This window comes from Podarcis pityusensis, assembly GCF_964106645.2.
Source record: "Podarcis pityusensis genome assembly, chromosome: 3".
NCBI lineage: Eukaryota > Metazoa > Chordata > Lepidosauria > Squamata > Lacertidae > Podarcis > Podarcis pityusensis.
In genome coordinates this window covers 47,801,788-47,828,614 of record NC_138026.1, presented here as the reverse complement: position 1 = coordinate 47,828,614, position 26,827 = coordinate 47,801,788, and the positions used below count along the sequence as shown (strand labels likewise).

At 42.4% G+C, this 26,827-nt stretch overlaps 1 protein-coding gene across 4 annotated transcripts in view; it reads right to left on the bottom strand.

Moving 5' to 3' along the window:
• The window catches only part of GRIK2 (glutamate ionotropic receptor kainate type subunit 2), a 441,474-nt gene that overhangs the window by 149,029 nt on the left and 265,618 nt on the right, over nt 1-26,827 (bottom strand). For all 4 annotated transcript variants that reach the window (XM_080999936.1, XM_080999933.1, XM_080999935.1 and 1 more), the window contains exon 11: nt 24,139-24,345. In XM_080999936.1, the coding sequence (XP_080856062.1) occupies nt 24,139-24,345 (207 nt within the window). The remainder of the gene's footprint in view (nt 1-24,138; nt 24,346-26,827) is intronic.

The following is a 26,827-nucleotide window of genomic DNA, read 5'->3' as shown; positions in this document are numbered from 1 at the left end:
TCAAACACAGGCGCTCCATTTTCAAATGGGTTAATTATTTTCATTCAATTTATTTATTATATTTTTAATCCTGCCCTCCCTTCCAAAGGACCCTAGGGTGGCAAACACACCTGTTACAGAATGTAGTGGTTATTCAGTTTGACTCCACAGCCCTATTTGTATGCAGGGCTCACATGTAAATGCTACACACAACCAGGGAGAGTAGAGACACTAAAGCTCTGGGCTGCTCCAACACTGCTATTCCCATCCCCCTAAAAAAAAACAGCATTCTAACTCATGTAGGAAGCCTCCATAAGAAGAGGAGCTTCCCTGCTTCAGGCTCAACTTTCCATTGCCTTGAGGTTTACAGGCACAGCAACACTAAGGGGAAGAGTTGAGCACATTTGTCCATGCTCCCTGAGCTCATCTGTAGCACATTTACATGTGAGCAGCATGCTCTAAAAGAACTTATAAATAACTCTCGTACATGGTATGAAGTAGCCTGTTCCCCCAAAAGAACAAAGATTCGTGTGGCACCTTTGAGAACATCATAGGAGGTACCACTGAAGGAGAAATCAGCAAAAAAAGGCATCTTGCTGGTTGGAGCGGCCTAAGAAGAACTCCACTCAGGGAACGCTACCATCAATTGTAGCACACTCTGGCTACTACTGCTTCTGTTTATCAGCTGGTTAGCCAAACACAAACAAATAGGCCCTTTCACACAGATTTGGAGAGTCCTACAACTGGCTTAATATACTGTACCTTAATTTCATTATATTGAAAAGCATTTATGGAAGACCAAAGATTGATTGCCTAACTTGAAGAGGTGAAGTTTGCCATGCTTTCCCCCCATGCTAACTTGACAACTCCTCCACAAACTATAGTTTCTGCTGTATTTATTGTTTTTTATTAGATGCAATATGCCCTGCTGTGTTAAACAGATTTTGTGGTGTATTAAAAGTTCAGAGGATCAAGCTTAAGAGCATCACTTCCAACCTCCATAGAGAACCACAACATTAACATGATGATCATTACTCCAAAGAGAATGTCTAAGTTATGCAAAATACGGTTATACCTTCAGCTCTGTGTATCACCACACATTTTTATTGTACCTCTCTTTCCAATTACAGGGCAAAGCAGCCAACTGAGATAATAAAACACGCTTATGGTTGACACTCATGAAGATGTCATGTCATCACTCTGCAAACACCTACATCTCCATAACAAATGAGATCTTTTGCATTTTAGCCTTTTAACTCTATTTGATAGAAGAAAATATTATGGGTAAAAGGCTTTTACCATGGCCCTATATTTGGTGAACTTGCTACAGTAGATAAAGGTTTATTTACAGGCTGCTTTTCAGCCAACACAGTTATAATGCAAAAATAACTACAACAATCAAAATTTAAAGCAAAACCCACATATTTATATGCATTTCTGAATCTGCAACTAAAACTCACAGAGAGTTCATGAGTATCACAACTGGGCAAAGTCACGCATAAAACCACACCCAACTAATAAAAGAGGAAACCTGATATTATTTAACTATGAAGTTTCAAGAGCTTCAAAACTTTTCAATGCCTGAAAAAACTAACTTGTAGAGTGTGGCAACTTTGAGCTGGTCACTCCTTCAACAGTGGAGCCAGTAGGTTGTATTGAGGCTAGCTATGATGCTCACCTCTGCCAACAAAAGCATATATTTAAGCAAGTCCATATATCACAACAATCACAAAGAAAACCCTATATAAGAAAACTGCTCAAAGAGTTGTCCATAGAACATATAAGTGGCTGGTTATGCTGGTCTCTACTAGACTGGAAAATTTCACTTCATTTTGTATTTGTAACCCACATTCCTATCCCAAAGAAAACCCAACAAAGCAGCTAAGAGGAAAGCCAAGTCTGCAATCTGTTAATAAACATGAACAGAACATCAAAGGAAATATCAATAGTGCAATAAACTTACCAGGCTAAGAAGAGACTCATCCATGACCATGCCAGAAATATCTGTAAACCATGGATCATCAAACAGCACCTGCACCTGTAGAGACCCCTCCCACAGCTGCAATGAGGCTTCAAAGAAGCATTCCAGCCAATAGAATCCCCCCCTTAAGCCTAATTGCAATGTGGACCATGCTTTTGGAAAGGGATAGTTAACTAGCCCTCACACCTGTGACTTCTTACCAACTAATCCCCTCCCTGCTCCCATGCTGGAAACAGGCTTTAGCAAGAGTTTATTGGCTTCAATGGGAGGCTTTGTTGAAACCTAATTATAACAGAGGAGAGGTGTTTGTGAGGGAAGCTGCCTCTTGGGAAGGAAAGATTATCCCTTGTTTTCCAGTGGTGCCCCTCCCATGCTGAAAATGCCTTTCCATGCCACAATCAGGGTTTTTTGGAGAGGGGCTATGGCAGTGATGGCCAAACTTGGCCCTCCAGCTGTTTGGGGACTACAATTTCCATCATCCCTGACCACTGGTCATGTTGGCTAGGGATGATGGGAGTTGTAGTCCCAAAAGAGCTGGGGGGCCCAAGTGTGGCCATCACTGGGTATGGGTCAGTATTACCCCCTTCTGTTCCCAACTGTTGAATATACCCTGACATTTCTATCCCACAAACAGGTTTGAAATAAAGCTTTCTATTGGCCCCAACAGATAGTAAAAATCAGTGGCATGCGGTCATTGGACTAAGGGGGCCAGGCTAGCCCCCTTAGGCTAGTCTCCTCCCCAATCCCCCTCACAAGCTGGCACCTCTGGCCCTAACTATTCCCCTATGAAAAATTTCGCTGCACGCCAAATATAGTTTTAGTAAAAGTAGTTTAGGAAATATAAAGGCTGTCCACCTGCAAGGGCTGCCTCACAGCAAACGAGTTTTAAAAGCTCAGCTGCTGTTCCTAACAGCTTTTGTTTTATGAAGTAGAGACAACATTCTGCTTACAGTTTCAACAGGCGTTCGCCAAGGGTGCAATCAATGGCATTGTTTTTAACTGGAGGGTGACTTATATCTCCACAGAACAACCCAGAGTTTATGTACTTATGAAGGGAGAGGGAAGCACTTATTGGATTTTAACACTGTACTTATTTGTTACATTTCTTTCCTGCCTTTCTGCTAAAGAGCTTTCAGCAGATTACACTGTGCTTAACATTGGCTTCCTATACAGACATTGTCCAGGTCCAACATTGCTTCACTTAAGGATTTGCACATGTCTTAGGCAAGCCCCTATCAAACTAATGGCACCTCCATTTACTGCAATTCAACATGTACATGGCTTTAGTTACCAGTTAATCTCACATTCAACTCCCCTATTTGAAAAGAGTTTGTATGACACTGAGCTATCCCAGTCTGACTTCAGGAAGAAGAACACACTATTATAATAATTTCTTGGAATGTTTAGCAGTGCAATCCTACACAGAAGCAATTCTATAGAGTTCAATTAGACTTTTCCCCAGATATGTAAATAGTACAGAACTGGAGCACAAGGTTGGTTTGGTTTTGGCTCTATATTTACCTTTCATGTTTTACATGTCTTTTTCATGATGTACATGAGTTTAATTAATCGCCCACGTATTTTCAATTAGTCGCTAGCTGTCTAACTTTTAAAAATTTTAATGATAAATTGTTGCCACAAAAGACACAGACCGTGCTTTTATATATCCACTGCTAGTTTGCTTGCCTTAAAGTCTACAGTACAAATGCTAGCCTGTAGTCATAGTATGTTAGCGCTCTTGTTTGCCTGAATGTGCTTTTTAATAAGTGCTTTATTAAATTTTATCTGGGTTGCAGGCAATGTACAAATATTAAAAGCATAAATATTAGAAAAAATGAATGAAATGAAAACTGCAGAAGTCTATATTCCATAAAGAGTTTATCTTGGTCTAGACAAAGTTTCTGGGCCAGATCACACTACTATCAACCAGCAAAATGCTCACAGTTTTGATAAGCGCAGGGTGGGGAGGCCTGTGTTTTACAAAGAACTCCTGTGGGCTGCAGTGCATTTGTTTGAGCTCAGTTTTCTTTACTGAACATTCAAATCATGTTTGATTTCCAAGAAAAGGAAGAGAATCTGTACCAGCACAGATAGCCACCACTCTCCCCAGTCTTCTAAAAACAACATAAAAGAAATACCATTTAAAATAACACCACACACCTAAAACAGCTCCCATCCTCGAGAGCTTCCCAATTCTTTGGTGCATTTGGGGGGGGGGGGGTAAATGCACAGGGAATGGAAAGCCAAGGTTTGAAACTGTCCTTTTCTTCGAAATCTGGATCTAAGTAATTGATTTCCAGAATTTGCCTATGCTCCTGAAATTTAGATTTTCACAAGATATTTCATTTTACTAAGAACCTGGATAGGGGGAGATGGGATGGGATGGAGAGATGAGTGAGGAACATAGCTGTCAACTTTTCCCTTTTCTTGCGAGGAATCCTATTCGGAATAAGAGAATTTCCCTTTAAAAAAGGGAAAAGTTGACAGCTATGGTGAGGAAATGAGCATCAGATATTCACCAGTGAGATCAAGAGCACAGATTATAGAAAACAGCAAAGGATAAAAAAATTGTATGGAGCTGCGTGGAGCCCCAGAAAACACATTAACACATTTCTCCCTTTTAATTTTAATTTGGGTTTGCTGAAGCCTCCCAATCCGGTTAAAAATAGAGGCAAAGTCTGCAAGCTAAACTGGAAGGGATGAATGAGAAATTTGACTCAGTACACATTTAAAGCTAATATTAAATTCACAATACACAGCTATTATTTGAAATTTTCACTTTTCTGAATTCCAATGAGTGCAAGGATTGCTTTGAAATGGTTGAGTGGTGACTGAAACTTCCCAGTAAAAATAAGTAAATTTTAAAGGACCCAGAGGGAAAATCATATTTACCATTTTAGATTAATCCTGAAAGCATTTAGTGAAAGCACTTGTTCACAGTGGCATCACATGTTCACAAGACTATTCCAGGAAGAGATGCCCAGCTGGAACCTGGCTGCCAAGTGCCCCATATCACTGTGAGTGTGAAGGCAGATTTTCTAAACTTTTGAGAACATCAAACTCTTTCCTGATAAACCTTAGCATGAAATCTCTTAAAAACAGCTGCAGAATGAGTCAACCTTTTCATGCGCCAGGGGCTGATCCAAAGACCTCTCTGATCAGTTTGTTACAAGAATCTACCATGCATATGTGTGCTTGCTGGTTGCTTTTTAGCAAGAACACTTAATTGGCTCAAACTATGAAGTTACAAATTTCTGATACTCTATAGCCATAGACTTCTTTTCAGACAAGGAGTATTTATTATTCTCTCTCTTTTTTTAAAAAATGCTTTTTAGTGATTTTTCAAAACAAAAATAAATAAAAACATATACTTAATAATACTCAATAATATATATATATTTATTATTCTCTATGGCTCACTTAAATGAGTAAAATGATGATCTTGAAGAAGAAGAAGAAGAGGAGGAAGAAGAAGAATTTGTATACCCACTTCATCCATAATAATAATAATAATAATAATAATAATAATTTATTATTTATACCCCGCCCATCTGGCTGGGCTTCCCCGGCCACTCTGGGCGGCTTCCAAAAGAATATTAAAATACTATAATACATCAAACATTAAAAGCTTCCCGAAACAGGGCTGCCTTCAGATGTCTTCTAAAAGCCTGGTAGTTGTTGTTCTCTTTGACATCTGGTGGGAGGGTGTTCCACAGGGAAAGCGCCACTACCGAGAAGGCCCTCTGCCTGGTTCCCTGTAACTTGGCTTCTCGCAGTGAGGGAACCGCCAGAAGGCCCTTGGCGCTGGACCTCAGTGTCCGGGCAGAACAATTGGGGTGGAGACACTCCTTCAGGTATACTGGACCGAAGCCGTTTAGGGCTTTAAAGTTCAGCACCAACACTTTGAATTGTGCTAGGAAACATAGTGGGAGCCAATGTAGGTCTTTCAGGACTGGTGTTATATGGTCTTGGCAGCCATCCCCAGACAGCAGTCTAGCTGCCGCATTCTGGATTAGTTGTAGTTTCCGGGTCACCTTCAAAGGTAGCCCTACGTAGAGTAGTCAAGCATGAGATAACTAGAGCATGCACCACTCTGCCGAGACAGTCCATGGGCAGGTAGGGTCTTAGCCTGCGTACCAGGTGGAGCTGGTAGACAGCTGCCCTGGACACAGAATTAACCTGCGCCTCCATGGACAGCTGTGAGTCCAAAATGACTTCCAGGATGCGCACCTGGTTTGTCATTGCTTGACATGCTAATGTGTACCTGGCATTAAAAAATTCTAAGTGTTCATCTATGTACTACAAGTTTACTTATAGACGGTTGGGTTTGGATGTATATATTTCAAATCTTGTGCCCCACCCTCTGTCTTCAAGGATTCCTTCCTTTCTCATTGCACCACAATTAACTTAGGATGATGATGATAATAATAATAATAATAATAATAATAATAATAATAATAATAATATAGTATTTGTACCCCACCCATCTGGCTGGGTTTCCCCAGCCACTCTGGATGGCTTCCAACAAAGATTAAAAATACATGAAAATGTCACACATTAAAACCTTCCCTGAATAGGGCTGCCTTCAGATGTCTTCCGAATGTCAGGTAGCTGTTTATCTCTTTGACATCTGATGGGAGGGCATTCCACAGGGCGGGCACCACTACCGAGAAGGCCCTCTGCCTGGTTCCCTGTAGCTTAGCTTCTCACAGTGAGGGAACCACCAGAAGGCCCTTGGCACTGGACCTCAGTGTCCGGGCAGAACAATAGGGGTGGAGACACTCCTTCAGATATACTGGACCAAGGCCGTTTAGGGCTTTAAAGGTCAGCACCAACACTTTGAATTGTGCTCGGAAACGTACTTGGAGCCAATGTAGGTCTTTCAAGACTGGTGTTATGTGGTCTCTGCGGCCGCTCCCAGTCACCAGTCTAGCTGCCGCGTTCTGGATTAGTTGTAGTTTCCGGGTCACCTTCAAAGGTAGCCCCACGTAGAGCGCATTGCAGTAATCCAAGCGGGAGATAACCAGAGCATGCACCACTCTGGCGAGGCAGTCCGCAGGCAGATAGGGTCTCAGCCTGCGTACCAGATGGAGCTGGTAAACAGCTGCCCTGGACACAGATTTGACCTGTGCCTCCATGGACAGCTGTGAGTCCAAAATGACTCCCAGGCTGCGCACCTGGTCCTTCAGGGGCACAGTTACCCCATTCAGGACCAGGGAATCCTCCACACCTGCCCGCCTCCTGTCCCCCCAAAACAGTACTTCTGTCTTGTCAGGATTCAACCTCAATCTGTTAGCCGCCATCCAACCTCCAACCGCCTCCAGGCACTCACACAGGACCTTCACTGCCTTCACTGGTTCTGATTTGAAAGAGAGGTAGAGCTGGGTATCATCCGCATACTGATGAACACCCAGCCCAAATCCCCTGATGATCTCTCCCAGCGGCTTCATGTAGATGTTGAAAAGCATGGGGGAGAGGACAGAACCCTGAGGCACCCCACAAGTGAGGGCCCAGGGGTCTGAACACTCATCCCCCACCACCACTTTCTGAACACGACCCAGGAGGAAGGAGCAGAACCACTGTATAACAGTGCCCCCAGCTCCCAGCCCCTCAAGACGGTCCAGAAGGATGTTATGGTCGATGGTATCAAACGCCGCTGAGAGATCCAGCAGAACTAGGAAACAGCTCTCACCTTTGTCCCTAGCCTGCTGGAGATCATCAACCAGTGTGAACAAGGCAGTTTCAGTCCCATGATGAGGCCTGAATCCTGACTGGAAGGGATCCAAATGGCCCGCTTCTTCCAGGCGTGCCTGGAGTTGTTCAGCCACCACTCGCTCAATCACCTTGCCCAAGAATGGAAGATTTGAGATTGGGTGATAGTTTGCTATTGTGGCCGCATCTAAAGATGGTTTTTTAAGAAGCGGTTTAATAACCGCCTCTTTCAGCGGGTCTGGGAAGGCTCCCTCACGGAGGGAAGCATTCACCACCCCACAAAGCCCATCGCCCAGTCCTTCCCAGCTAGCTTTTATAAGCCAGGATGGGCAAGGATCAAGGAGGCAAGTGGTTGGTTTCACTCGTCCAAGCAGCCTGTCCACATCCTTGGGGGTAACAGATTGGAATTGATCCCACACAGCTTGATTAGACAGGACTCTAGCACTCTCCCGTCCCGGCCCTACTCCCATGGTGGAGTCTACCTCTTCTCGAATCTGAGCGACTTTATCTGCAAAAAACTTTGCAAAGTCATTGCAGGAGATCATGTGGCCCCTACTGGGCCCTGATGGAGCAGGTGGTTCCGCTAAATTGCGAACCACCTGAAAGAGTCTCCTGCTGCTGTTTTCCGCAGATGCAATAGAGGCGGTGAAGAAAGTCTTCTTCGCCGTCGCTATCGCCACTTGGTAGGCTCGACATTGAGCTCTAACCCATGTCCGGTCAGATTCAGAATGGGTTATCCGCCACCGGCGCTCTAGCCGTCTCAACGATTGTTTCATTGCCCTCAGATCCGTGGAAAACCACGGGGCTGTCCGGACTCCATGCAATCGGAGAGGGCGCTTTGGAGCCAAACAGTCAATAGCCCTGGTTAACTCCACATTCCAGCGGGCCACCGGGGAATCAGCTGAAAGGCCATCAACATGGGATAAAACATCCCCTACCACTCTCTGGAAACCATTTGGATCCATTAAGTGGCGGGGGCGGACCATCTGAATCGGTCCCGCCTCCCTGCAGAGGGGAAGGGTCACAGAGAAGTCCAGTTGCACCAGGAAGTGATCTGACCATGGCACTTCTTTGGTTTCGCTTTTACTTAGTGTCAGATCACCAACATCCATAGAGGTGAACACCAGGTCTAAGGCATGCCCGTGGTTATGAGTTGGACCAGACTTATTCAGGGACAGCCCCATGGAGGCCATGCTTTCCACGAAGTCCCGAGCGGTCCCTTGTAAGGTCGTGTCGGCATGGATGTTAAAATCCCCTAGGACAACCAAACTAGGTGTCTCCAGGAGGACATCCGCCACGACCTGAAGCAGCTCGGGCAGGGAATCCTTGGTGCAGCGGGGAGGTCGGTACACCAATAGGAATCCTGTACTGCCCCTATTGCCCAACTTCCAGAACATGCACTCAGAGAACTGGGTCTTTCCAATAGGACGCCTGGTGTAAACTAATGACTTCCTAAAAATCACTGCAACCCCCCCCCTCCCCGCCCACAAGGCCTGGGTTGCTGTGCGTAAGAGAAACCTGGTGGACAAGCAGCGGCAAGGATGGGCCCATCTGCTTCATCCAACCAGGTCTCTGTCACACATGCCAGGTCAAATCCTCCATCCACAATCAGGTCGTGGATGGCAGAGGTTTTATTCATCATTGACCTGGCATTGCACAGCAACACTTTCAGGTCATGTGGGTTTCCCTTGTTGATTCCAGTATCCTTCCGGTCAGGACCAGACCTGGAGACAGGGATAGTCCTCAAACAACGACTAAGCCTGCTTCCTCGGTAATGACATGGTCTGGTCTTAGCGTAACTCCTCCTCCTACCCGTGATCACTGAGATCGGTTGTCCGAGTGCATCCCACCCGTGGAACCTGCCCCAGCCATTTTGTTTGCTGGGACCCACTCCCAGGCAGCCCTGACCCCTCCCCTTAAAATCAAATTAAAGCCTATACAAAAAACAAACTAACAGAACAATAAAACTATAAAAACAAAAAACAAAGTTACAAACACAACATAATTAAATTAAACAAATTCCCACACCCAACTAAACACCCACCCCACCCCACATAGATCTCAGGGCAGTCACAACATAAAAATACATGATAAAAACCATAAAATACATAATAGAAGCAAGAACAGAAACAAAAAATAAGCCCTCGCCCCATGCACGTACATAAAAGTTGGTCCAACAGATTGTGTGTTATCTAGTTGTTCAGGCTGACATGAATGATTCAAGCAAGCAATAGTACAGATTTGTTATCTTCTTCTCATCTTTAGCATGTATTGCTTTGTACAGCAGCTTATGCTCTAAATCTACCGTAGCTTAACTGAACATCAGTGCATGAAATAAAAAAAGGAAGTGAAAGTCGTATATTTCAGCAAAATACATTCTAAGTAGTTTTCTCTCCCATTTTACTATGCCATTTTCTGTACAGAAATAAATTGCTGCCTTGCCGTTTTTATTTCTGCTTTACATAAAGACGCAAGCAGACAAATGGGTTTCCACTAGCTGAATGAGATTATCTGGGTTTTGCTGCCAGAATCTTGGTGCAAGAGGGCAGTTTCGCGTTTGAAATATATGACAAAATGTAAACTAATCATTAAGATGTGATTCAGCATAGACAAAATAGGGACAGAAATAAGCCCACCTGCTTCCTGACAAGACTCTGACCTCACTTTATTTGGGGGAAATGTAAAATTATGCCTGTTTTAACACTCTGTGCAAAACTGAGATGCTGAAATAGGACATACCCATTCCACTTAAAAACATTTCAGTGAAAATCCCTCATATGTAAATACGTTAAATATTACTAGAAAGGCAGAGGTTTTATGTTCTTGTAGAAGACACAAAAATATATGATACTAAGTCACACCAACACATTCCTCTCACACAGGAAAAAGGCTACTGTGAGCTGGCCTAAACACTTCATAGCTCAGTCAGTAGAGCATGACTCTTAATCTTAGAGTCGTGGGTTTGAGCCCCACGTTCGGCAGAAGATTCCTGCATTGCAGGGAATTTGGGCTAGATGGCCCTTGTGGTTCGTTCCAACTCTACAATTCTATGATTCTATGTGGGAAAATGAAGGCACTTGGGGAAAGTGCGGCCAAAATCATGGAAATGGCTTAAAGATCACACTAGCCTTTATCCACACAGCTGTGTGTTACTGTATACATACCAGAGCTTGGAAGACTTGGACAGTCTAAACTTGCTCTTTGTCAGGGATTAACCAGATGATTAGAGAGGGGATCACACAAGTCGACTGAACTGATGACATGGGAACATGTCTAATCAACCTGAAGCATTGTGATCTGTTTTCAGAATTTTAAAAGTAATCACTCCTCTTGCTTACATGTGACTCACTATAATGTATTTATTTTATTTATTTCTACAAGTTATATACATCTTAATTATAATTGTCTCTAAGCAGTGTTCCAAAAACTCAGTACAATGAAAATCAGTTAAAATTATACATTTTAATGAAATTATTTAAAAATTCTAATTATTTTCCCATTAGTTTAATTGTCTTCATTAGTGTTGGGGGGGATCCAAATGGTGCACGGATTATCCAAGTAGCACAGTGTACGCAATGTTGGACCTGTAATGTTAGCATCATATAGCATTATATTTCATTTAGCATTTTTTTAAATCAGAATTTAAGTCTAATACGACTGGATTTTATATAACATTTTGTCACAGTAATTATATATTACAAGAGAAAGAATAGAATCTTAAAAGGATATGATTATTTCCCACTTCAAGTTAGTAACCAAGGTCAGCACTTTAATAGGAGGCTGTCAAGGAAAATTCTGAATAGGAAACTGCAGACAGTTGGTTTTATGGCTATAATAATGCATTGCTTCACTGAAGAGATGCAAGTACTTATTGCATGAGTAACAAGATTAAAGTTATAGCCACTCACAGCAACTGGATCCTCAACAGCCAATACAGGCAATCGCACAGTGAATTCATTAGTCTGCAGTACTTAACTCTGGTGTGGGGTACAAATCATGCTGTTTGTGCAAGGGCTTCCAGTTGTACATGGGAGCACCACTCTACCCCTTTGCCCATGTGCTCCCCAAAAATCTGCTACAGAATAGATTTGGGAGAGTGGGAGGGGAGAGAGAGAGAGAGAGAGAGAGAGAGAGAGAGAGAGAGAGAGAGGCGTTCTGTTGTGCAAACAGGTTGACCTCATCAGATACAACCCATCATTTTCAAATTGTCATTCATTACTATTGCTGTGATAAACTCAGTTCAGACTTTGCACCAAACCATGGTTAGTGTTAAGCAAGGTTAAAAAGAACCTATCTTAGTGGACTGGAGTTTCCAACTCTAGAACAGGCAAACCATAGTTTAGAGCTGTTTGCTTTTGTTTCCCATATGCTCAGTGATAAGCTTTATAAATTCAACATCCTAGTTTGCTGATCCTTTATCCTTTCCAAACATTGGTTTACAAGCTGATATTGATCTAACCGAGACAAAGATCATACAGTGCTGTGTAGCATAGCATGTAAATGAAGTCTAGTGTGACACTGCAACTTTTCAGTGTATCTTCTCTTTCAGCTGTCCTGGAAATGGTATTACTGAGGGTGAGAGGATAAATGAATTCTCTAAATAAACAAACTGCCAACCCAGTGGTACTATCCAGAAAACCTGGTACAGTGGTACCTCTGGTTACAAATGGAATCTGTTCCGGAGGTCTGTTCGTAACTGGAAACCGCTCGTAACATGAGGCACGCTTTCACTAATGGCGCCTCCCACTGTGTGCGCACCTCCAGTGCACGATTTCCACTCGCATCCTGGGGCAAAGTTCACAACCAGGAGCAGCTACTTCTGGGTTAGCAGAGCTCATAACCCCGAGTGTGCACAACCAGAGGTGTTCACAACCAAAGGTACCACTGTATTCCTGAGGAGCCCACCATCCCCTTGAATTCAAATTGACCAATTGTTGGTCAGAAGACAGTGCTTAGGTGATGAACCAGAGTGTTCAAGCATCAGCCCTCCACCTGGAGGCTAAGAATAGATATACACCCACTGCCTGGGCCAAAGCCTACCTACAAGTATAATCAATAACATTTTCAAATGTTATGTGGCCCATTTTCAAATCCCAGAACATTGTCTTGTACAGTTTGTTACACCTAACAAGGTCTAGGCCTTTTGTCCCTGGGGTGGGGGGGTCACTGCAAGTGAGTCCACAAGTGTTTATACTTTATATGCCACCCAGAGTCTCTGTGACAACCCAGTCAGATGGGCGGGGCACTATTATTATTAATTATTATTATTATTATTATTATTAAACATAGGAATTGAGTACGCGGGTGGCTGGGTATTTGAGAACAGGCACTCTGAACACACTTCGTTGCTGCACTTTATTATGCACATAGCTTTAATACGTGTGAACGATAGTCCTAAGAAAGGTGTGCATCACAAGATCTTGCAGCATGCATGTACATCCTTACATTGAGACAGGGTCTCAATCAAAAAGACACACACCCAGAGGCATGGCCAGTGGGAAGGTCCCCGCTTCAACTGTAATGCAAAGCAGTCTGAACAAGGCTACACACACCTTTCAGACTTGGCATTATGCATGGCTGTTCACAATGAATAAGAGCCAAGCCCATTTTAAATTACTTTGACGTGTTCTTCTGCAATTGCACTTACAATGTAACTTTAGGGAGGAGCTGTTTTTGTGCACTTGAAGAATTTATTAATCAGTTCTCCAAAAAGAGCCAAAGAACAACGTGCCAATTTCCTTAATACAATGAGTAAAGCCATGTGGTGGGCACCTTTGCCAGCAGCACGTCGAGCTTTGAAGTTCGGTTTGAAATACAGCTGCAATTTTGGAAATGCCTTGTGAATGACTGGTAATGATCCTAAGAGCTGTACACTTCCCAGTGTTTGGTGATTTAGAGGATAGCTTAAATGTTTATCACAGTTACACTTAGTGCAGCTCAGGAGCTCAAATCAATAGTAATGTATGAACAGGGAAGTTTAAAATGTTTGATGTTCTATTATGTTTTTATATCTGTTACTTTATGCTAATGTGTGTTGTTGTTGTTTAGTCGTTTAGTCGTGTCCGACTCTTCGTGACCCCATGGACCAGAACATGCCAGGCACTGCTGTCTTCCACTGCCTCCCGCAGTTTGGTCAAACTCATGCTGGTAGCTTCGAAAACACCATCCAACCATCTCATCCTCGGTCGTCCCTTCTCCTTGTGCCCTCCATCTTTCCCAACATCAGGGTCTTTTCCAGGGAGTCTTCTCTTCTCATGAGGTGGCCAAAGTATTGGAGCCTCAGCTTCACGATCTGTTCTTCCAGTGAGCACTCAGGGCTGATTTCCTTAAGAATGGAGAGGTTTGATCTTATTGCAGTCCATGGGACTCTCAAGAGTCTCCTCCAGCACCATAATTCAAAAGCATCAATTCTTCGGCGATCAGCCCTTTTGATGGTCCAGCTCTCACTTCCATACATCACTACTGGGAAAACCATAGCTTTAACTATACAGACCTTTGTTGGCAAGGTGATGTCTCTACTTTTTAAAATGCTGTCTAGGTTTGTCATTGCTTGACATGCTAATGTGTACCTGGCATTAAAAAATTCTAAGTGTTCATCTATGTACTACAAGTTTACTTATAGACGGCTGGGTTTGGATGTATATATTTCAAATCTTGTGCCCCCACCCTCTGTCTTCAAGGAGTCCTTCCTTTCTCATTGCACCACAATTAACCTAGGATGATGATGATGATGATGATGATGATGATGATAATAATAATAATAATATAGTATTTGTACCCCGCCCATCTGGCTGGGTTTCCCCAGCCACTCTGGATGGCTTCCAACAAAGATTAAAAATACTTTGACATCTGATGGGAGGGCATTCCACAGGGCGGGCACCACTACCAAGAAGGCCCTCTGCCTGGTTCCCTGTAGCTTAGCTTCTCGCAGTGAGGGAACCGCCAGAAGGCCCTCGGTGCTGGACCTCAGTGTCCGGGTAGAATGCTTCACAAAGGGAAGCATTCGCCACCTTGCAGAGCCCATCGCCCAGCCCTTCCCGGCTTGCTTTTATTAGCCAGGGTAGACAAGGATCAAGGAGACAGGGGTTGGTTTCACGAGTCCAAGCAGCGTGTCCACACCCTCGGGGGTAACGGATTGAAATTGATTCCATGCAGGGCTCTAGCACTCTCCTGCCCCTGCCCTGCTCCCATGGTGGTGCCTACCTCCTTCCGAATATGAGCGACTGCTCATATCTGCAAAAAAAACTTTGCAAAAATGTTGCAGGAGATCTTGGGGTCTTTACAATGCCCCGATGGTAAAGGTGGTTCTGTTAAATTGTGAACCACCTGAAAGAGTCTCCTGCTACTATTTTCTGCAGATGCAATAGAGGCAGTGAAGAAAGTCTTATTTGCTGTTGCTGTTGCTGTTGCTGTTGCCACTTGGTAGGCTCGACGTTGAGCTCTAACCTGTGTCCGGTCCGATTCAGAATGAGTTTTCTACCACCGGCGCTCTAGCCGTCTCAGCGAATGTTTCCTCGCTCTCAGCTCTGAAGAAAACCACAGGGTTCTCCATGCAATCGGAGAGGGTGCTTCGGAGCCAGAGAGTCGATAGCCCTCGTTAACTCCGCATTCCAGCAGGCCACCAGGGAATCAGCTGAAAGACCATCAGCATGGGATAAAGCATCCCCTACCACTCTCTGGAAACCATTTTGATCCATTAAGTGGTAGGGGCAGACCATCCGAATTGGTCCCGCCTCCCTGCAGAGGGAAAGGGTCACAGAGAAGTCCAATTACACCAGGATCTGACCATGGCACTTTTTGTTTCACTTTTACTTAATGTCAGATCACGCACGTCACTAGAAGTGAACACCAGGTCTAAGGCGTGTCTGTGACTATGAGTTGGGCCAAACTTATTCAGGGACAGCCCCATGGAGGCCATGCTTTCCACGAAGTCCCGAGCAGCCCCTTGTAAGGTTGTGTCGGCATGGATGTTAAAATCCCCTAAGGCAACCAAACTAGGTGTGTCCAGGAGAACATCCGCCACGACCTAAAGCAGCTCGGGCAGGGAATCCTTGGTGCAGCAGGGAGGTCGGTACACGAAAAGGAATCCTGTACTGCCCTTATTGCCCAACTTCCAGAACATGTGCTCAGAGAACTGGGTCTTCCCAGTAGGACACCTGATGCAAGCTAGGTAAAGGTAAAGGGACCCCTGACCATTAGGTTCAGTCGTGGCCGACTCTGGGGTTGCGGCGCTCATCTCGCTTTATTGGCCAAGGGAGCTGGCGTACAGCTTCCGGGTCATGTGGCCAGCATGAAAAAGCCGCTTCTGGCGAACCAGAGCAGCGCACAGAAACATTGTTTACCTTCCCGCCAGAGCGGTACCTATTTATCTACTTGCACTTTGACATGCTTTCGAACTGCTAGGTTGGCAGGAGCAGGGACCGAGCAACGGGAGCTCACCCCGTCACAGGGATTCGAACCGCCAACCTTCTGATCAGCAAGTCCTAGGCTCTGTGGTTTAACCCACAGCACCACCCGTGTCCCCTGATGCAAGCTAGTGACTTCCTTAAAAACCACTGCAACCCCCCTCCCAGCCCACATGACCTGGGTTGCTGTGTGTAAGAGAAAGCTGGTGGACAAGTAGCAGCTAAGACAGGCCCAGGATGTATTCAGTGGACCATAATTTCCTATTATTTCTGTACCTGGAAACTATGATAACCCGGATGAGAGCAAGCTAGGATCTTAAACCCACTTCAAACCACTGTTTGAGGTTTGGATTTGCTGGATCTAAATTGGGCATACGTCATCAGTACAAGGTTATGAAGCTAAACAATCTACGGCTTTTGGGAGAATTGCTTTTTGCTATTTTGTTACATATTTTCTGTTTTTATTTTGTACTTTTCTGTTGCAAACTGCCCTGTGATCTTCGGATGAAGGGAGGTATATACATTTAGTAAATAATAATAATAATAATAATAATAATAATAATAATAAATTAGGTGAAGGGAGAGGGCCAAATGGTTCTTTGGATAGAACACTAAGGATCGTCGTTGTGTGGCTCCTCTTTGCACAGCATCTAGTGAGTAGCTACTAGACTATATTTGGATTTCAGCTGATGATAAAACACTGGGCTGGTACTGATGTGTCAACCAGCAAGTTTTGATACATGTCGTGATTACTTGAGGGTCCCTTTGAGAACAGTAAGGAAGCACAAAAGTTCAAAGACAAAAATAAAACATACTTTTCACTAGAGTTACATTGGCGCTGTTTAAAGGAAGTTTAATAGCTGAGTGTTGCAGCAGAAGATGGATTCAGCTTGTCAGAAGCAAAACCAGGGTGATAAGGGCAAAACAAAGAAGTCATGCTTGATGTGCTCATTTGGGTCACAGCTAATAGCATTGGAAATAAAAAGGTCAGAGCGTTTAGTGCAAAGTCTCATGGGTTCAGCAATTAGACCAAACAATGCAGAAGTCAGAGTGGTCTCTACTGGCATATAACAGATTTTCACAATAAATTATCTTGTGGATGGCCAAGAGGAGCGAGAGAGGATAGGGGATAGAAAAAGGATAGCATGCTGTAATCATTTGAAAAAGAAAATAAAAACATGAGAATCTAGCAGTTAAGCTGCTGGGGCAAAAGAGAAAGAAAAAGGTGCACTAACCTAGTATGATATTCAGTGTTAGGCACAGTCTGAATAGACCCATGGAATAAACACAAGTCCATTGAATTCAGCTGAATTCTGAATGTGACCTGTACACTTTGATATGAAGCAATGTTGGTACTAACCAATGTTTATTTGTTAAGCAGTGACCAAGACTGAACAAATAGGGAGGAAATAAATTATGTGCATCTAATATGATTAAATATTGTGAATCTGTATGTATGGCTCCAGAAAGGCTAGCTCTGGAGGTATGCCAAAAAAGCTTAATCAAATGTAATTGATAATGATTAACGGAAATTACTTTAAGTGAAGAGAAATGGTTCAGGCATAAAACAATAATGCTTAATCTACATGCTAAATAAATGTATGCCACAAAATAAAAATGCAGTCTGAACAGATGGTCTTCAAAGGGCTAAAAACATAAATCAGGGAAGAGCTAAATTAGAACATCCCTGTGCTGTTTAAAAACAAACAACAAATGAAGAAATAAATAAGAAAATAAAGACACAAAAACAAGCACAAATCTAAGGACAATGTGAAAACACAATACTGAACAGGACTCTGGAAATGCCTTTAAAAGCTTATCATCTAATAAATTAGAGATTTCAGTTATTTCTCTCACTCTGTCCTTCATGTGCCAGGTAACAACTATTCACAGAACCATTTAAATGCCCTTGAAAGAGTTTGTAGAGAGACCTGAACTGAGTGAGACCTGGCTTTCATGTAAGCGGTGTTTTTTTTGTGTTTGCTTTTTAAAGAAACCATCTAGAAAACTGGCTGTCGAAGGAAAGTGTTCTAGAAATATATTCAAATTTTTTTTGCTCCCTCCCCCAAATCTACAGTCTGAAGTGGTACAGGCACAGGTATACTATCTCAACAGGTCTTAAGACAAAGCTTTGAATGTCTTATGCAACCTGAACAGCCCTGTTGCATCTATTTTTCCACTTTGAGGAACCTGTGTGGATCGAGACCTTCCACTTGACTACTTACTTGTGTCTAATCATATTCTCATCTATTCTAAGACTCAGGGAAGGAGGTAGCTTACAATATGATGGTCACACCCATCATATCCACGCCACACATTTAAATCACATTTATAGCTCTCTAACAGTTATGTCTGTTTTATTGTTGTAATCTGCCCTGGGATCTTGTGAACGGCAGGTAAGAAATATAAATAAATAAATGTCTAGTGCAGGCAAACATCCACTCAATCACATGGGTCACCACCACCAATTCTGTTTTTAATTTGGGTACTGGTTTAGCTTCTTAGTCCCTACTAGAGCTTCCAGACACTATCCCTGTCTGTTGTTGCCACTATCATTGTAATAGTGACAACAGCCTATTACAGACAGTTGGATGATTGGTCCCTGCAATAGTTTAGAATAGTGCAAAGTAGCCACCCTGTTTTCCAGTTCCTCCAAGCATCTAAGAGGGTTGCTGACAAAGCCATGAGAATCAACATGATCACATCTTCCATTTCTGTCTTAGGGTCATGTAACCTCAGGCAGAAATGGAAATCAGCCTTATCTATGAATGCCTGGAGTTGTTTGGCCACCACACACTTAAACTTAATCATATCGACCCAAAATGGCAAGCTCCTTCTTTTTAAGGTACTAAGGTACTTTCTATCAAAGGATTTACTCAAGGTACTGAGGATTACAACATAAGGATTAACAAAAGTCCCTGCATACATAACTGAAAATGGATGGAGTATTAGGAATTTTGTCTGTTTACCTAAACTGCAACTTATTTAATAGAAGTTGCTCTGAGAACAAAATGTATGATGTGCCATGATCAGTGCATTTTGCCTCTGATCTGAGCACAGATGTATTTGTCAAATGTCCAAATGTTTACTTCAGTGAACCAGCTTGAATATAACATCCTGAGAGAACACCTCATTACTGCTCTACCAGAGAGAGTGTACAGTCAGCAATGTCATGCTTGACACATTGCCCAGCATATGTGTGACAATGCTCAGGGGCTTCACAAGACCTGCAGGTGTGACAGAGTCAAGGCAACACATGCTGTGCTTGGACGAGACGACAGGCTATTGGAAAAAGTCAGAGAAGCTTTTCAAATTAATCATGGGAGCACCCTAGGAAGCAAGCAACCTATATAAATAGTACTCATTTACCAAAAACCGAATAGGAGTCCAGTTTGGGTGAGGCAAGTATTCCAAACCATGTGATTTTTCTCAAGAACTTTTAAAAACACCCTTTGTGTGCGATAACCAGCCTCATATAACCAACATGCTTAAGTCTAATTAATGCATGAAGGGGTTAATTCCATAGAGTAAGCTGTCCTGCCAGACTTAACTAGGTCACTCTTCCTCACCTTGGGAGGACTAGGTAATCAAACTTTTGTTCCTTCAGTCGACCTGAGAAGCTGAGTGTGTAAAGAGACTTGATTTGGTTGCTCTACACTCAAGTGGTCTTTTCCTATAGTACAGGAAAAGGGGAACTTCAGAAAAAAATTAGAAAGGCATATTCTGAAGACCCAACAGCTTATATTTCCACACTTTATTTTGCCGCATATTTTGTGTTTTTAAATCTCTGCTGGGTGGGGTTCTCCCACTGAAGAATACTTGCCCCAAACCTGGGTCTTGGCATCTAGGGAATTCTCTTTTTTACCACTTTGTAACTTTTGATTTAAATTTCTCTCAATATTTGTGCAAACACACGTTTTCTCCAGGTTTGTCCAAATGCAGTGCTCTCTTATTATGAAAAGCCTCAATAAAACTTAAAAAAACAAAACAAATGCAGTGATACTCTTGGGCTAAGATTTCCATCTTAAAAAAAATATTATTGTTTTATTCCCTTTACAAAACACCTAACCTAGCTATTTTGCAAGATTCTACACTGAAAAGAGGGGACCCTGTCAAACAGCACAGTCTGTTCTTTTTAATGAGGAATGAAGTACAATAGCTAGTCTGTTCAAAAGGAATGCAAAACAACAATTTGGGAATGGTAAAAACATTCCTACTGCAGGGATTCTATTTTGTTTTCACATATAAGCATTCTGAAGATGAGATACAAGACAGAAATTCAGCAAGACAGAAATAAATGAAAAGGCTTTGCACCTTTCTATTTCTAAAACACAACCCTAAAACTCAACATACAGTGGCAGGTGTGTGGGTGTGTGGGTGCATGTTGTCCTGGCATAGCAACTGTTAAAATGTCTAACAAGTTAAGTATACAGATTACACACAATAGGAAAATAAATAATCATAAACACTAGTTTAAAAAATAAATTATTCAGGTAAACCTCCTTATCTGGTAGCACTCCCCACTCTCTTTATTTAAAAGGATTATTCCTGGACTATATATTACAATTCTTAAGAGTTTGTTTAATTGAAGAATGAGAAAATGTGTCTGTACACACACACACACACACACACACACACACACACACTTTGGAATGTCATAGGGAAGCGAAAGGGGCGAATAAAAAATGAAAACTGGAATGGAGACAAATAGAAACAGATTGCTTGCTAGCTAGGCACAGAGGCTCAGAAGGCTATACTGATGACCATCTTCATTAATCAATCCCTTGACTTAAAGCAACCACTTCAGGGCTAGATATAAATCAATTGGATTACTTGTGTAAGTGCTCACCAATGTGAGAAATTGGTTGCACAGTCTAGCCCTTCAGCTGAGTTGTATATATCTTTTAACTAAAGAGAGGCTCCTTTAAGGCAACCTATATTTCCTTGTCTCCTGGTTGTGTGAAAGAGAGGAAACTAAACCTTGTGCAAGGGAGCAAGACAGAAAGAAGGACAACAGGTGTATAGAATGTGCTGCTGCCCAGCAGAGCTGCCTTTCTTTAGAAATAGACTCCTGGCACTTCAGGTAAAGTCAAACACGAACAGCTTTATTTCAGTACACTGGACAGGGAGCCCTGCTTAATCCTCAGCCTCCACGCCGGCACTGCAATCCTGCTCTCACTCACCTGTACAGGATATTCCCTCTTCAGGTACTTCCCCTTGACTTGGGAAATATTTACACATATAAGATACTACGAAGTCCTCAAGTTCCCCTTCCCCCGCAAAATGTGTCTAAACTAAGGGTCATCAGTTTTGATTATTTCAGTCTATTTTCAGGAGGGAAAAGAATGGTAAGATACACTATGTCAGCATAATCTGAACAGGAATAGTGGGACTCTGCTATGGAAGAGGATGCAACAGGTACAGGAAAGATACAAGAGATATAGGCTCATGCCATACAACAGAATATAATTCGGGCCTCAGCACTTTGGGGCCATAATCCAAAAGAGTATGATGGTAACTCTCTCTCTCTCTCTCTCTGTGTGTGTGTACAGTACTTTCTTTAACAGCAACTGCATGACAAGAAGGTACTTTTGAAACTTGCAAGGAATTCTAAAAGCAATCTGTAATATAACATGTTGTTACTGCTTAAACTGGGCAGGGTGAGAGATCCTTAATGGGTGGGTGTACACATTCATTGAAGGGGACACCTCAATGAGCTTTCATAGATTTATGCACAAATGGAGTATGTCTGAAGCTCTCAAAATGGGGAATCTATTCTGGAAGATGGGCCCTTTTGGCAAAACCCAGAGAAACAAATCACTAGCAACACTTGAGCTAGAGAGAATGGGGACACAATATTGTAAGTTATGTTCTAATTCCTCAGGGCCATCAATGCAGTTTGTTAATGCTAAATATTATTTTAATTTTTTCTAATATATAATCTGTGGTTTTGAACATAACTGCTTGACCCTATTTAGGATATTAAGGTACATATATCTGCCAGGGGAGCTGCTTATGGGAGCCACATTACTGCTAGGCTTCTTTCTTGGTTTCAGTTTCAGTATTTGGCGATGAGGGACATCAATAATGTTTAATATTTAAGGAAGGACAAGGCAACGTGAAGCATAAGGTGGAGGTCTCAAACTCCATTACACAGAGAGAGTCTGGAAGATCTGCAAACCCTTAGACTAGAGTTCTGAGATCTGAGGTCCTCTAGGTGTTGTTGGAATACAACTTCCATAAACCCCAGCCAGTATGGTATGGAGTCAGAAATTATGCGAACTCAAGAACATCTGAAGGGCCACAGGTTCCACATCCTTGCCTTAGGTATATAGTTGACTGCCCTGCCCCAATAATAAACTGCTTTTACTCAAGGTAAAAAAAAAAAAAAAGGTAAGGAACCCCTGGACGGTTAAGTCCAGTCAAAGGTGACTATGGGGTTGCGGCACTCATCTCGCTTTCAGGCTGAGGGAGCCAGTGTTTGTCCACAAACAGCTTTCTAGGTCATGTGGCCAACTGCTTCTGGCACAACTGGACACGATGACGAGTGCCAGAGAGCATGGAAATGCCGTTTATCTTCCCGCTGCAGTAGTACCTATTTATCTACTTGCACTGGAGTGCTTTCAAACTGCTAGGTTGGCAGGAGCTGGGACAGAGCAACGGGAACTTACCCCTTTGCAAGGATTTGAACTGCTGACCTTCCGATCGGCAAGCCCAAGAGGCTCATTGATTTAGACCACAGCACCACCCGAGTTACTCAAGGTTCTCCATTCTTACCAACTAAGAAGTACAGTCATGAATGACAGAACAGTCTCCCTTTCTTGTTGCGTTAAATGGCAGCAGGCCTCAGAATACTTGCTTTATTACAAGTGGCTTTGATCAGATGTCTTGCTATTGAGCGGTTTGCCAAAATAAATGCAAATTTGACAAAACACAAAGAAGCCAGAGACAATTGCATAATTTTCAAAGAGACTAAACTCCATTTCCAGGAGACCAAATTCAATTGGCACCACCTACTGAGAGAGTATGTTTTAAAAGCTATAAAATGAAGGGATGTCTGACTTAGTCAATTATAAACAATTGCCTGTAATGATATCTGTTTTGACTCACATTGAATTACCCTGCTGTTTTAGCATGCATTGATATTTCTGTCTTGCTGTCTAAGACTTCCTAGCTGATACTTTAAACGGACAAGACAGGGCTCTTCTCAGTATATGCTAATGGAAGATAATACTACATATTTTAAAGGTTATATATGGATTCCTTTGAGATGTAAAATCAAGTCTGGTATCACAATGAGGGTTTTGATTGCTCCTGAGCTTCCATCTACAGGTTCACTGTGTATCCCATATGCGTTCATGCACTTTACCACCAGAGAGACTTAAATGTAGTATGACATGTAAAAGATTTTTTCAGCATTTACTATCCCACTCTTCATACAAACAATGATTCTCAGCACACCTTGCAGAAAAATAAAATAACCCCTCCCCCCCCCCAAATAGGAACATAGCAGGAAAAAATACCACATAAGACAGACTTAAAACTGTGAGATCTAAAAGACCTGGGGAAATTAAAAGAGCTTTACCTAGTACCAAAAAGTTATCAAATTTGGAATGTACGTGTCAGAAAGAAGATGTCTAATGCAGTTTTCTTTGTGGTGTATGTGTGTGTTTGTGTGTGTTTAATTTGGATCAAACATGCACAACTCCCATTCTACACACACACACACACACACACACAAAAACACACACACGAAGTAGTGAATTCCAGAATAGTATTTTCCAAATATTCTTCCATTTATATACATTACTTTATTTCCAATTAATCATTCTTACTCTTGATGGAAGAGGAGGTTAGGGAGAGAGGTGATAAGTCTGCTACCTTTGTCTAATTTATCTGAAATAGCAAATAATACTCACTAAACAACTCAGTGGCAATTGGTACTACTAAATATCACCTTTTTATTTGGGGTGAGCTTCTACAAGTCTCCTGACAAGCTCTACTGAGACAAAATGAAAATGTGGTCATTTGTGATGATGAAACTCTTAAGTAGCAACTTACATGATCAATCAGTTCACGAACCATTCCATTCCATTGTCCGCTGGCATCATCCCGGGCTCCGTATTTTCCATCTTCCACCAGCCTTATCTCATAGGTAAATCCAAGGAAAGTTGATAGTTCCCTGAGGAGGTCGATGCAATATCCCTCAAACCTATCATTTCCATACAAAGGTTTATCAGACTTCTTGAACATCACGTATGGCTCTTCCTGGAAAAAAATGAATGTAGAGAGGAAGGGAGACCCTTCAGTCACTGCAGTTCAGAACAAATGAATTGCTAATACATTTTAAAGATATAATTCTAAATCTGGAAAGATTGATTTGATCATGTTATATGGATACTATCATAGCATACACACAATAATTCATTTTTAAAGTAAGTAGATATAGCTGTAGTAGTTTCAGCTAAAATGGAATTCTTTCATCAATTAGTTATTGACACCAGTTGTATGGTTTGGCAATCAGCACTGGTTGAGGAGGAGGAGTGCGGGGGGAGCGCACTGCCCTGGCAGTGCGATCCCAGTGGGGTGGCATCACGGCTGCCCCCTTGTCCACGCTGGGAGTGCCACACCCCCAGGACACATGCCACGCCCCTGTAGGAAGCGCCAGCCCCGCCCCCGCCCCCGCATGCTCTCTGCCCCCTGGTGCCAGAGCATGAAGCTCTGCCACTGGCAATCAGCATTAACTGGTTCAAGATGAGAACATATTAACACAATGATTACTCTGAAATTGAGTGATGATGTTGTTATTCAAGACCCCATAATTGGAAAAAATGCACACCACTGGGTTCCTTTGTGGTTCACCGTCATAAATACCATTGCAGGAGCCAATGGGTCAATTCTGCAAAAATTTACCATTATCCCTAAGTTCCATTCTACAGGAACTTAGTCATGTGACTATCTGAGTATAGTTTGCTGGATAATGCTCAAGACATTTTAGTCTGTATTTACCATGGCAAGAGCCATTGCTCAGTGGTAGAGCACATGTTTGGGGGAAGGGCCATAGCTCAATGTTAGACCCCTTCTTTGCATGCATAAAGTTTCAGGTTTAATCTTTGGTTTCTCTTGGTAGAGCTGGAACGACTTCTCTATGAAAATCTGGAGAACCGCTACCAGTTGGTGTAGACAGCCCTATGTTATATGGACACTGACATGACTTGGTATAAGACAGTTTCCCAGGTACCTATATTCTATTACAACAGAGCCTAGAATCATCTTAAATATGGTCACTGATCCCCCTTAAAACGTTGCTTACATTCTTAAAGCTGTGAATGCCAGTGCTTTTTCAAATTATTTCAGAATACTGAAAAAACCTTCAGTTCTCCCACTGTCTTTCATGCACACAATTTTCTGCTCTGCACCATCAGTTTACGCTTCATCATTATATGAAAAAAGAAGCCTATGGACAAATTAAACTGAGGATCACACGCAACCCAGTATTTTAATCTCTTTGAATTTCCGGAAGAAGCTTATGATGCATTTGCAGCTCTCCAGAGAAATATTTAGTCCATTAAGTAATGCATGAAATGGCAAACACATCCAACAATTGGCAGATCATTAGTAATTTGTTTCATAAGCACTGAGAATGTAAAACAAATACAGAATTTCTGATGATTTTCCAGGACTGTTTTCAATAAATACAGTGTTCCGAGGCATTGAAGAATATAATCCTGATTCCAAATGTTGGTCAGCAATAACTTTTAATGGGGCAACCACTTTAAGAAGAGGAGGTCCAATGCATCCATCCTGTCCCACACAGATTTTATACTTTTATTTGAACTCGGAGAAGCTTTGCAAACATTTCTGTCAATCTGCTGTTCTCTCGACAATCAGGTGTCTGCAACACACCCCCAGTTCTAGTCTAGAAGTATACCTATGGTAAAGAGGTCTCTCCCCTGTGTCTCTGTGCAGAAAAAAAATGTGAAAATTAAGTAACAGGGCTGCTAGCTTTCCAGCCCAGTTGAGAACATTTCTCTTCCTTGAAGAGCAGTCCGAGCATACTCACAGCTGTTCTCTTAAGGCCACACCGTAGAGCACATTCCTATCCTGCCAGGAAAGGGGTGTGGCTACCACTTTGAGCAGCTTCCTTTTTCAAATTAATATTCAATAAGAGAGAACCACAGTAGGCAGATAGTGTGATCATATTTCTATAATATCTATTTTTTACTTAATCATTTATATTTATATGAATGTGAAAGGGAGATTGGGAGGAGAAATGGTGAGTTGCTTCTGTGTGCTGCAACTTTCAGTACTTGTGTTTGATTGGAAACGTAGGGTTTGTGTGTGCCTTTTAGATGTGAAAGAAGTGAGGATGATTCCTGTTCTTTAGAAGTGTGTGTTTGTTTGGCTACCGTGGAAACAGGATGCTGGACTAGATGAGCCTTTGGCATGATCCAGCAGAGTCTAGGGTTGCCATATTTCAAAAAATGTAGCAAATCCCCAAAATTGTTGAGCCTTTTTTTAGACAAACCCCAAAGTTGTCCGGGAAAATCCAGCAGAATCTTCTACTGTGATGATTATTAAAACACAAGCAGAAGTTCCTCATAGGGAAGGCAGGGTCACTATTGAACGCTCGTGCCATTTATTTCTGCAGCTTATAGTTCTTAATCATATATCTTCTACTCAAGTCTGTGAGAGTAAGCTGTGGTTTGCAAGGAGGTGGTGCTAACAGTTAAACCCCCCCCAAAGCTTC